The sequence below is a fragment of the Podarcis melisellensis genome (genome assembly GCF_964234715.1).
Source record: "Podarcis melisellensis genome assembly, chromosome: 2".
Classification (NCBI taxonomy): Eukaryota; Metazoa; Chordata; class Lepidosauria; order Squamata; family Lacertidae; genus Podarcis; species Podarcis melisellensis.
In genome coordinates this window covers 69,558,935-69,572,443 of record NC_138529.1, presented here as the reverse complement: position 1 = coordinate 69,572,443, position 13,509 = coordinate 69,558,935, and the positions used below count along the sequence as shown (strand labels likewise).

At 42.7% G+C, this 13,509-nt stretch overlaps 1 protein-coding gene across 7 annotated transcripts in view; it reads right to left on the bottom strand.

The window, feature by feature from the left end:
- SEMA3F (semaphorin 3F) overlaps window positions 1-13,509 on the bottom strand; it is a 127,225-nt gene that overhangs the window by 31,859 nt on the left and 81,857 nt on the right. For 6 of the 7 annotated variants that reach the window (XM_081900273.1, XM_081900275.1, XM_081900277.1 and 3 more), the window contains exons 3-6: window positions 7,111-7,271; window positions 5,479-5,541; window positions 3,276-3,395; window positions 1,523-1,612 (exon numbers count right to left, since the gene is read on the bottom strand). In XM_081900273.1, coding sequence (XP_081756399.1) covers window positions 1,523-1,612; window positions 3,276-3,395; window positions 5,479-5,541; window positions 7,111-7,271 — 434 coding nt within the window. The remainder of the gene's footprint in view (window positions 1-1,522; window positions 1,613-3,275; window positions 3,396-5,478; window positions 5,542-7,110; window positions 7,272-13,509) is intronic. The other variant, XM_081900279.1, reaches the window with a different exon arrangement.

Genomic DNA, 13,509 nt, shown 5'->3' with positions numbered 1-13,509 from the left:
ACATTCAGTAAAGAAAAGAGAAAAAGAAAACCCAATGTTACTTATACACTGTGTAATAATAATAACGACGATGATGATGATGTCTTTGACAATGACCCCACCACAGCTCAGCAGCACAGAATAAGGCCCTACAGATTTAGATGAAAACAGCTACCAGGATGACTCCAGGGGTAAGACAAGGCATTATCAAAACTAGAGAATCCAACAGAAGGAAGAAAATGCTAAGAAATCAGAGCACTACATTTTAGGCTGATTCTCCAATTTACAATCAAGCAACACCAAAACCTTAAGGAAAGTTAAAATTCTCAAGATTAGGTTCAGTTGTTTTCTTGTGAAAGTTTCAAACACTCCAACCAAGACTATTCAGCCTTGACAAGAATAGCATATAGCATTTCCTGTCTTCTTTTTTTGTGCACCATCTTGAACACACATGGGAGAGTACCTACTGCTGAGTGAAAGGAGGCTTTAGTTCCATACAAATCCACATTAGGAGCTCAACCTCTCAATCAATCTAATTATTCAGCACTACCCTGTAAATGGGGAAACATACCATCCTTAATACTATCTGACATAAAAAGGGTTCTGTTAATTAGGACCAATTCCTATGTTCACAGAGCAATGTAGGAATTGCCATATGGCTGGATTCCATGCTGCTTTGATAATGTTTCTTAGAGGGAAACCATACGAGATGAGCAACTGAAATAGTTCATTCCCACACCAAAGTCTTTAGCCAATTGTAGGACCATGCCCACAAAGTTTCTATTAATAGAGTCTAATGGAAATCTCATAATCTCCTCCCAACTAACGGTCATCCTTATCAATTAAATGACAACAATGAGAAAACTGGAAAGGAAATTAATGGGATGGCTTCCTGCATTGGCTATGACTTGCAATAATCAGTAGAAGAAGCATACATTACATCCGATACACAAGTAAAACACATTTTCTCATCATTTTCTTATTTTACATGATTTCTCAGCAAACATACTTACAAAAACTGTATGTAATCATTAATGAAGTCCACACTCCTCACAACAACTAAGCATATACAATAGGCCCACCCCTCCCCCTGCTCCCACAGTCATCACAACCTTGATTACTCCAATCTAGTTATTCATGCCACCTCACATCAAGCAAACCTTTGCTTGAAACAGCAAGCCCATTTGTCTCAATTTCAAACAGTCAAGGACATGGTTCTATACTATATGTAGTAAGGTCAAACATCCTGAGAGTGTTCTTTCCTGGCACAAACCTTGTGCGAGCCTGGGGAAGAAGGAGTTAGTTCAAGTGAGGAGACGCAAGGAGAGGCGGTACAGGAAGCGCGCTCATTGCTAGATGGGAAGGGGGGTGAATTTAAGGGCCAGTCCTATTCCCATAGGTCTGGCCCCCTTCCCTTGTTAGTTAGTTGTTAGGTACATGCCAGTTGAAAATGAAAGTTAGAGTGCCCAGGCTCAGGCATGCTAAGAAAGGAGCCAGTTGTGTCCTTGGGGAAGAGCATGGCAGGGCAGAGCGCGATTCCCACCTTGCGTTCCACTGGAGACGGGTGGAGGGAGGAGTCAACTGCTCTACTTCCCCGTCCTCCCTGCTGGATGGACTGGTTCAGCTCAAAAGCCTGAGGAGAGGAGGAGCAGAGAGTTAGCGCTGGCAGGGTGACCTGCCAGAGAAGCAGGAATGGCAGGGTATGGCCAGAGAATGCAGCATGCAGAAGTCTTTGGTTTCTCTCAAATATACACACATATTTCTACGGAGATCAAAATCCCCTCGTCAAATATTTATGACCTGTATTTAGTCTGAATGTGTATCTGCTTGTTGGGTTTGACTTTATGGACAACTATGCATTCGCTCCCAAAAACATATTGCCTCTGCTGCTAAAATTAGTAGGATGGGGTTGGGGTTGGTAAGGCAGAAATCAATTTGGGGGCTAGATAAGACCCTAAAATGAGGTTTAGCTACTCCTGCTAAACAAGATACTGTAAGAAGAGCATTTACTAAAGTGGTTTTCAATTGGTTTTCCTATTTTTAAGTTGTTGTCAGAAAATAAAATAAATGTGGAAAATATATTCACACCTATGCAAGCAGATTCTCCTTGTATTATTTTAAAGATTTGATGCTAACACTAGACAGTTTAAGCAAATATAATATAAGGAACACACAATGTTAGAGGTGTTGTAACAATAAGGCTGATTTCACACATCTTTTGTGTGCGTCCCCCAAGGCATACTGGGTGGAAATGACTATGATAAACAATTCCATTAAAACCAGAGGTTATTTTACTTGTCTGTATTGAAAGATTCCGTAAACAAGTGCAATTATTAGCTAACTGGGAACATGTTAATGACAGCCAAAAATCTGGTTACCAGTAAATAAAAATCAGATAAGATTCCATAAATTTGGAAATGGTTCAGTGAAATATGGCATACTTCCAAGTTAGAGAACCCGTTAAAGTCTGACAAATTTTATGTGACATGGAGGGTCTTGCATGACATAATGGTTATCACAAATTAAGGCTACAATTCTATACATTTACTCAGGAGAAAGTCTCATTCTGCACAGTGGGGGATTACTAGGATTAGGCTTTATGTATTTAATGTGATTTAAATAATGCTTAATCATCAAAACCTCTAAGTGGTTTCCATAATATATATATTAAAATTACTGATAATATCAGACGTTTAAACAATACATTTAAGTAATAACACAGTATGCTTCTTGTGACCTAGTTACAAATTACTTTTTATATGATCCCAACACCTCATCTCTTCCTACCCTATTATTATTAGTTTTTAGGAAACACTATGTCTACATGTTTTATTTTGATATTTTCACTGTCCCCATTACCTTTTTCAAAACCTGGAGCTCCATCTCCTTGTCAGAATGTGTGTGTGTGTGTGTGTAAAGCCCTGTTGTGCAAAGTGGAATTCCTTGTGCAGGACGTCTGCTGATGGGGCTGGCAAGAGCCTAACTTACCTTTCAGAATTGTTGGGATGATAAATGAGAGCCACATAAAGGTGGGGGTGGGGGGTGGGGGATTCATGTATGCAGCCTTTGGCTCCCTTTCATGAGAAGTGGGATATGAATGGGCTGAACAAACATAAAAACATAAGACAGTTGAGAAGATTCCACATCTCATTACCCAAGACTCGAAGCTCAATCCCTTATTGCTTGTTGAATGTTGCCAGAGGCTGCTTTCCTAGCATGGTCTAAGAGCAAGCCCATATGCTTCTCCAGCACTGATCTGGCTGCAGTCCCAGCCATATGCTCCTTCAGTACCTCACCTGTGCTTTACGGCCTCGATTGACAAAGGTGCAGACAGGATTGTATGCTCCAGTGCCACAAACATACAAGTGGGTTCGATTCCAGGGCTGGATAAGGCGGATGAAATTCCCACACTCGCCCTGGAAAACAAAGAGAGATGGCAAGTTAGTCTCAGCCTCCTATGAAATTGTGTCTACTTTAAGGAGATTAGTCAGTCTATGGTAAATGGAGCAATTCCATCCTCTTTTCAGCATGGCCTAAGCAGTGATTTACACATACTTTGAAGCAATCAGGTAATTGCTTCAGCATTAAATGAAAGCTCCCTGAACACCCAGTAAGTCACAAAATCAGACCACATTGAATGGTCTGTGTATCAAATGGTCCTCTTCAACAACATTTGCTTCCAGTTAAAATTGAGGCAAGCTAGGTCTGGCGCACTTTGAAAATCCACAAATAAACCTTTTGGATCCACCCCTCCAACACCTTTTCCAGCAATGAGTTTTGGATGCACTTCAGAGACAATTTTCCTGCACTCCTTTTAAGTCATGTTCCTGTTGGAAGAGTTTTGAACTAAACCCCCTTCCGGAGCAAACATTCCTTGCTCACATCTTACACTGCAACATCTGTAGCTGAAGCAGATTATAAATGGTGCCGCTCAGAACTCCCAACTCACAGCCAATTTTTCTGAAAACTGAGAAAAGAATAACTGTAAGATTGCAATAATATATCTTGGTGTCAGGGTGGCAAATCCTGGACTCCCAACCCATTCCTGCTTGTTTTCAAAAGCCAGAAAATAGTGCCCTGAATAACCAAAGCATAACCAACTAAGCAGAAGGGGAATCTCTGGACTTATCTATGCCAGGAAAGAAAATATATTAAGGTCAGCCTTTAGATTCCCACTCATTAAGAGGTACTAAGAACTGATTGGCTACAGAAGGGTGGACTGAAAATCTAATAGGTAAATGATAGCAGTGAGGCCCAGAGGGCAAGAAGAGCAATTCCCATAATGTATGCAGGCCTGTGTTGTCAAGGCCTGAGTTCATTTACCAACTGGATTCTAGACTAGGCATGGAGCTCCATGCAGGGTGTCTGACTGTAGAGTCCAGTTTCCTTCTCACATCTCATGTTTCCTCTTTGCCTCAAACCTCCAGTTACGCAAATCAAAACAGTACTGGGTTGGGGCCATGATAACAGAGTTCAGTAGGATGGGAAAAATGCAAGCAAACAGTTTCCTTTACTAAGCCAGCTTAGCTGCTGTAAGACTGAGCCCCAAACAGTAGCAGCAGAGAAATCCCAAGAGGACAGAGTTCAAGGTCAGCTGGCCAAAGGCTGACTGTGCCTTGTAGGAAACAGCTTGGTAACCCTTTGACCTCTTGCTTCCTCCTACTGAAATTTAGTACACGTTACTGCTGATAGACTTAACTGGGGTTGGGCAAAACCCCCAGTTCCTTTAAAGTACTGCTGACAAGGCATCTTCACTTTCATGTCCCATACATCAATATTCCATAAACCCATAGAAGTGTTAGCAGCCCTTGCCTTTAGAAAGCTTGCACAAACTCAAGAGTTGGCTAACTTGGCCATGATTATATCCTCTTGTAACAGAGGTTGGGAAGTGCAAGTTTAGAGCTGCACTCAATTCCAGTGCTAAGCAGAACCCTGTGACCAAAAGATGACTTCATCACCAACTGCACTGCACTTTAGCTTCCAGAAACTAGCAAAGTTTTACAATGGTGATGTCATTTTCTTCAAAATCTTTCTATTTAATTCCGTCTTTCCTATCTTAGCTTTTCCAACTACAAACAGAGCACTGTCACTTCATCACATACTAAAACTTGTGTTGTATTTTAGGGTTTCTGAAACACCCACTTTTGTACAGGTGCTCAAGGAATTATGACCATGGCTTTAGCTTGTGTACATGAATGTGCAGCACAAGGAACCAGGGTTATTGTGTCTCAATTACCTGAAAAGATAGGAATAAACAGGAAGTGAGGAGGGCAGTCATAGGCAATAGGGCATCATCATTTGCTCATAGCATGGTATCCCTGAGGTGGTGTGAGCAATACAAATTGCCACTGCTTGGTGGCTTTCAGTCTTAAAGATCTTGAGAGGAAGGAAGCTTCAGAAGGACAGCTTTCATCATCCTACCACGTTACTAGCATTCCTTCGCCTCCACTCTTTCCCCACATCCTCTATAAACCTGAAGACCATACAAGAAGTACTTACATTACTGTTCTTCCCTGAAAGAACGCACTCTTCTATCCTTTGTTGAGACGCAGGCCAGTGGATCTGCCAAAACAATACAAAACCTTCAGCCTTTTAATTATGATTCTCCACAGAATCATGCTAAGAGAAATATTAAAAAGGGGTGGATGTATCTATCCCACTCCTAAATCTAATCCCAAACCATCAAGTTTTCTGGGAAGGTGGATTTTAATTAAAGCACTGATCACTAAGGACCTTTCAAAATTATCAATTTGTATGGCATCAAGCGTTCACTTGTCAGGTTCATGTGTGTTTTCTAAAGGTAACACTTTGGGTGAAGGGAGTATCACATTTCCCACAACATCCCACAAGATGCTGCGTGGAAGTGTCACAGACACCTAGTGGATTGTTGCTTTGCAGCAACAACAGTGATAGTGACTCCTTTTGCACCTTCATCATCTTGTTACTTTTAAGAAGATTAATTTTAATCTTTTTATAAATAAAACTTTATAAAAATGCTCTTTAGAAATTAAGCACTCACTCTCAGATATGTTCATGTAGCCCTACAACCCACTGCTCATGCTGACGACGTCTCTGCATTTTATTAATTTGTTGCTAAAGAGAAGTTATTTGAAGAGTGTTGTGTGCTTTCCCCTCTCCAGGACTGAACTGTATTTCTCCCATGAGATGAAAATAGAAGTGGCCATGATTCTCCCCCACAAGGCTATCCCACTGCAGCATGGCTACTTCCACCCAACAATTACATGTGGACTCTGCATATCACACTTTTGCCTTTCCGCTGTACCTTGCATAAATAGTGTTACATAGCATGGTGTTATAAGTTGCTTGGAGGCCTTTGGGTAGCAAGCAACTAAAATGTCTAATGAAGAATGTTTATTCTGTAAAACTAACAGTTCTGTAAGAACTTTTAATTATTTTGTGAGACCAAAATATAGTCAGGGTACACTTTGACTAATCACCTGGATCTGCCCTAAAAAGAAATAGCAAGAGCATTTAATGTCTTCCATGAGAATCAGTGATGGGTCTGTCTACCCTGTTTCTAGCTCTGGAGGGCATTTTGGGGGGCAAGCAGAGAAAAGACAACCGGGATGCCATCCCCACTTGCTTCATTGACTGTCTTCCTGCTGTTCCTTGCATTTGATTTAGAGTGGGGGAGGTGGTGGCAAAGGGCATACTTTCCCCACTTGCCTTGAGACTTGTCTTGTTGTTTTTCTTGCTAATATTTCCCAAGGCAGCTCAAGGTGGCATACATAGTTCTACCCTTCATCATTATATCCGCACAGCAATCCTGTGAGGTAGGGTTAGTCTGAGTGACTGGCCCAAAATCGCCCAGTGGACTTTATGACTGAGTGGTGATTTGAACCCTGGTCTCCCAGGTCAACAGTTGATGCTTTGATATGTAGGAATATTCCCAGTATTCCCAATGTTGTGTCAAGCCACTCCCCCTGGCAGCAGCCATTTTATGACTGGTACCCATAGCATTCTCTCAAAATTAGAAATGTGCCCCTGAACCCACTCTACTAATCCATACACATCATATGGAAATAGTTGGTCATTTTGCAGCCCTCCACCCCACAAAGCCTCCCAGATGTTCCTTGTCTGCTCCTGCTACAAAATGAGAAAAACCCTTACAATCAGGGGCTCCCGGTTGATATCGTGAAGATCCAGGGAGAGGATGTAGTCTTTGCTCCCCACATACATGCGGTCATGATCTTCATCTTTCAGTAGAATACGATAATCGGTTGAGTTGAGCAGGAAATTGAAGAAATGGGCAGTGCTGGTGGCTTTGAGCTCTGGTGGGAGGAAAAACACCAGGAAAGAGTTATACAGATGGCTCCTCCTGTGTTTCCTGGTGCAACATATACATCTCTATAAGTAACATGCATGATTTGGAACTAACCATCAGGTTCCCCAAACACTGGAGCACATTTAGCTCTTAGATGCAATTAAATACTTGCATGCAATCCATGTCAATAAATTACACACCTGGCAACTATCCTATTCCATCTTGGAAATGAATCAGTCTATAATAAACCTTTTGGTGAACAGAGACGGGAACACAAAGCATTCACTTGTAGCCAAGCAATCTTTAACCTACGTAACAGGAACTACCACTTGACTACATCAAACAGTAAGCTTTCCTACTGATCAGGAGACTGCGCAGGGATTTGGGAATAATGGGTTCTGTTCTGATGTTTTGTGTATTACTTTCCTTCTCCATATCTTAATTCTGTCTGAGATACTTTAGGGGGAAAGTGGTCTCTCTAAATCACACTGATCCTTTATATAGTAGTACAGCAATGTTATCAACAACTGTCATTGCCCCATGCCTTGTTTGTTTTTCTGTTAATGTATTTACAAAACATTTGTTTTGAAACTAATAGGTTTTTTAAAAATTAAAAAAGAAAGTAGTATCTCTGTCCATGCACAGAACCCACAAGATATTCACAAATAAGCACTCTTTGAGTAATACTGCATATATCTTAAATCTGCAGTGTCCAAGAATTAGCCAGGCGGCACCTGACCTGCATATGGCACTGATCTCACACCTTCACTTTCAGCTGACATTCAGCCATGCCTTTGGGGGGGGGAGGCTCTCTTTCAACCAAAGCCAAAGTTCAGATGAAAGCAGATTGATCATTAACAACAATTGTTACAGTATAACTGCACTGAGTTCCAACTGATGGGTGTAAGGGCAGACTGATCAACACAGTATGGGGATAAACAAATTAATTCCATCTGAAAAGGCCCTTTCCTGAAATAAATAATCCAAAAAGTTGGCCTCCCTCCCAGCGAAGAAGAGAAGTGGGAGCAGCCTCACATACAAAGTGCCTTGAATTTTTTATCTAGCATATACATACAGGGTGAGTCTTTTAAAAGAGGCTCCGTGGAACATGTGTATTCTGTATTCATGGGGCCTCTTTTAAAGGACTCACCCTGTACAACAGGTCATTATAATTTTCCTGTTTTCTTTGATATTGCATAAATTTACTACTACTACTACTACTACTACTAATAATAACAATAAAGAATTAAATACATTATTCGTGGTAACAATTTTTCTAAGCCACTGATGCGTCAATGACATTGCAAGGCCTAGGTTCCACCAAATCCTTAGACCCAGGTGTTGGAATTCTGCTACCCGGTCATCGGTATGTGCCTATCTGTTCAGGCACCGGCTGAATTCCTTAGACCTCCCTCCGGCGTCTCCCGGCAGGATAAACAACACGAGGTCCGTTCCGGCGATTTTCCTCAGGCTGTGAGGAAAACACACCAACTGCTTCTCCTTCTCTCCTCCTCCCTGCATATCCCCAGGGAGGGGAATCAGACACAGACAGTAATGTATCTACATGTCCTTTTATTTGTGTCTTTTAGCAGTCATCCAGAAAACATGTCTGCTCTCTTCAACATACAGAGAGAAACTCAACCCATGTACATCCTGTACAGGTCATATGACAAACCCACTGAGCTAACATCCGGTGCTCAGTACAGAATGGACTGCCCCTTTGTTCCCATGGCAACAGTCACAAACTTCCTGTTTGGCTTTCCAGCCACAAGCAGCAGACGGTGCTGCCTTTGCTTGCTGCAGCTTTGGTGCTTTAGAATAACATCCTCCCCCTAAAGTATCAATGCGTGCTGCGAGCAAAGCGTCATCCAGAGAAGAAAACAAACAGTTGTTATACTTATAACATTCCCCTGTTGTTTCAGTTCCACCCTTGGAACTACCCGCCACTGGTTTTACCAATGTACCTCTCTGGTTGTGTGACTTCCAAGGAATGAGTGCTTCTGCATTACCTTGGTTAGCAACTCTCTGTTGTGCCTTTGTCTCTGACTCAGACACAGCTTCAATCTGACCTTGGTCGTTTACAACAGCAACAGCTAAGTAAGCAAACTCTTGTGAATACCTCTTGGGTGGTACACCCTTCGTTGCTCTCTCAGACCTACGTAAAAGGTGCTGCTCTTCTTTGCTTACTGGTTCAGCCTCTGAACTCTCTGGAGAACCAGTACTAAGCTTAATCAGTGGTTCATCCTCCTCTTCTGAGGGTCTGGTCATTGTGTGAGACTTCCTCTCAATGACTGTGACAACTGAGCTGTCTGAGCTATCGCTGTCATCATCAGTACTACTGAACTCAATAAAATCAACATCATCATCATCATCAGAATCATCATCACCCGTGGGAAATGTGTGAACAATCACTCTCTCCTGTTCAGGAGCACTCTCTAGAAATTTTGTGAGAATCACCTTTCCAGATTCAGACAAAATTACTCTGTAGAGACCCTTTTCATAACCCACAAAAATGCCTCTGGCATTCTTTACTCCACCTGGAGCTTCTGTTCTCACATGAGACCCAAAAACCTTGAAATGGGCAACAGAAGGTTTTCTGTGGAACAGTTTCTCAAAAGGAGAACATCCCAACTCTTTTGAAAACTTTCTCAACCACGTGTAACAAAATGACATTAGCGATTCAGCCCAGTACTCATGTGGCAGATGTGAACTTAGCAATTGCGCATGCATTCCCTTTTGCAATTCTTTGTTCACCCTAACACAAACACATCTATTCCAAGCTTCTTCGGAAGCTGCAAGTTTGTGTCTTATCCCTTTCTTCTTCAGGAACCTCTGGAACTCCTGTAAAAGAAAAATTGGCTTCTCATCTGTGCAAAGACAATCTATGTCAGCATCATGCATATTTTTAACCTTGTCACAAAACTCTTTAAACCTTTCTAAGGCTTCTTTCGGTCTCTCCAAAAGATAAATCCAGACAAAACCTGTAAAAGAATCAACACATATTAGGTAATACTTTGCATTGCCTCTAGATGGTTCTAAAGGACCAATCACATCAGCATACACCCGCTGAAATGCCCTGTTGACCCTCGAGGTCACCTGCTTGGCGTTTTTCTCAGCTACACCTGCAAAAGAGATCATGTTAAAATCACAAGAATTACATTTCATGTAATCACTTTGATCAAAAGTCAACAAATACAGTCCATCTTTCTCTTTGGCAGAAAGATACAACTCTCCATCTTTGTAGATCTCGCATTTCTCATCATCATAGGACAGTTTCAGTCCCTTCTTGGCAATCTGCGAAGCGCTGAGCAGATTAAACTTCAATTCTGGAACCAAATAAACATTGTTTATAGTCAAGTTCAGACTTTTAAGATACACAGTCCCAATTCCAGTCGCTTCCAGCTCTTGACCGTTGGCTTGTTGTACAGTGAAGCTTTGCTTCTTAAACGTAGAAAATAGTCCTCTGTGTCCTGTCATGTGAACTGTGGCTCCAGTATCCAAAACAAAGAAATTTCCCGCTTCTGGTGTGGCTTTTAGCGACATCAAAGCCTTTGCAGTCTTTGCCTTTGGCTTGGTGTGACCTTTGTCTGACGCGTCAGACTTTGTGGAGCTTTCCTTAGCTCCTCTGTTCCGACGTGGCTTCGTACAGTTCCGCTGTAGATGCCCAGTCTGGTCACAATTGTAGCATCGGACAACGTTCATAGCTACAGCATCTCCTCCAGTAGCTTGAGCAGTGGGGGCGTTAGAACTCCGTTCTTCCCTCCCCTTGTCCTTGACTTCCAGGGCGGCAAGTCTGTCATGTTCATTCAACACGACGGCAAAGACCCTCTCCGACGTGAGATCAGCTGCTGGGAGGGACCCCAGCTGACTGGCAACCGTTTTGTAAGTCCGATTCAGGCTGTTGATCACCATAAAGCAAAACACTTCCTCCTGCAAACGGAAATTGCGTTCCACCATCTGTTGACGCAGAAATTTCATTTCCGTCAGGTGCGCTTGAACATCTCCATCAGGCGCTAGCCTCAGGTTGGTCAGCTTCTCAAAATACAGCAACGCTGAAGAACCTGCATCTCTCTGATGTGTCCTTCTCAGCGTGTTCCAAACATCTCTCGCGTGCTCTAAGCCTTGTATGTGGATCAACTGCGAATCTGACACGCACAGAATTATGGCAGTTCTGGCCTTCACATCCTGTGACTCCCAAGCATGCGTTGGCGCTGCAGGAATGGGGTTCTCAATCACGTCAAATAGTCTCTGATTCTGCAGCAGGGCCTTCATCTTAATAGACCAAGATGCATAATTGTCACTGGTCAAAAGGGGCGGAGAAGGCAGGGCTCCCCCCTTCCTGGCATCCATTTTGAGTCCTTGCATTGACTCTCAAAACACAAGCCTCTAAAATCCAAAGCTGGCTTGTTTACACTCTGTGCACCTGGCAGCTCTCAACGCTGGCTGCGTTGGAAATTTCCAAGAGCTCCTCAGCCTTTGTAGCCAAAACATTCTATTGTTGCTTTCACTTCTCCTCTCTGAGGATCGGCCTTCACTGAAAGGCGTCGCTTAGCAACAGTACATTCCAATCCCTTGGAGAAGAAACCACAGTAATGTTTGGTATGCGGTTTCACTTTTAACTGGAGCCGTTTCCCATACGCTGCTCCCTCGAAGCAGAAAATAACTCAATCTGCATCCACTCTTCTAAGCCCGAAAATCACATACCTGGGCTCCGTGGCTTTTGCTTCCAGCTTGCTCTGGTCAGCTTCTGGCTGCAGAGAATCAGCTTTCTCACCTCAGGCATCCATGGAAGCCACCTCCTGATGCAGAGGGCGATGAAAACAGGAACCATCAGCTCTGCTACCAATGTTGGAATTCTGCTACCCGGTCATCGGTATGTGCCTATCTGTTCAGGCACCGGCTGAATTCCTTAGACCTCCCTCCGGCGTCTCCCGGCAGGATAAACAACACGAGGTCCGTTCCGGCGATTTTCCTCAGGCTGTGAGGAAAACACACCAACTGCTTCTCCTTCTCTCCTCCTCCCTGCATATCCCCAGGGAGGGGAATCAGACACAGACAGTAATGTATCTACATGTCCTTTTATTTGTGTCTTTTAGCAGTCATCCAGAAAACATGTCTGCTCTCTTCAACATACAGAGAGAAACTCAACCCATGTACATCCTGTACAGGTCATATGACAAACCCACTGAGCTAACATCCGGTGCTCAGTACAGAATGGACTGCCCCTTTGTTCCCATGGCAACAGTCACAAACTTCCTGTTTGGCTTTCCAGCCACAAGCAGCAGACGGTGCTGCCTTTGCTTGCTGCAGCTTTGGTGCTTTAGAATAACACCAGGTCCAACACATTACACACTAGCCCACATGCCCTTTTGCTTGTGCAGGAGTGATGCCACTAGAGTGGCCACTTGCCTGTTGCCAAAAAAGAGGAAATGCTTTATCTAAAAAGAGGGCAGAAAGGACACAGATTTGCAGGGGGAAATGTGTATGCTAATTTTTATGTATCTATGCAATTTTACAAACAACCACTCTAATTTAAACAGACCGTGACCATGTGATCTTTGTGCCTGCTCAGTAAGCTATGCAGAGACATAAATGTAGCTGGGGAACTTCAAGGTTACTAATTTTTTACCTTAAAACTGGACTTGGACCACAACAGGCTCTAATATATAGAACACATGTCCGCCATCCTAGCATTTTCACTGGGAGGGGGGCATGCAGTAGGGCTGGAATCATTTCTTGCCACTGTGAACTTCACAGACAGGAAATTTATAATTGTAGGAGATCTATTCACATTAAATATAACAAGGGCTTGAACTGTTGCTTACTCAGACCTCTGTTTCCCCTTCCTCTTTGAGGATAAGGGAATATATTGACATTAACATCATCATCATCATCCTTATCCTCATCTTCCAGTTGTTGCCCTCCTTGCTCACCACTACAGAAAGTTGGAACTCAAAGGATAAAAGGATTTTAAAACAATTTCTAGACCAGCTATTAGTATCATCATCATCATCATCATCATCATCATCATGTACATCAGCAGAAAGAGTCTTCTGCTTGGTTTTTGAAACTGCTTGCTCATCTACAGCAACAAGAATTACTTGGAAACCCATAGTGTTTCCTGGCAATCATTACGTGATTTAATTTAACAATAGTTTATTAGGGAAATTCCGTAATCCTGTTAATCCCCAAAACAGCTCAGCTGCTTAGGCTGCAGATGCCAGGCCTCTCTCTGACATCAGAGC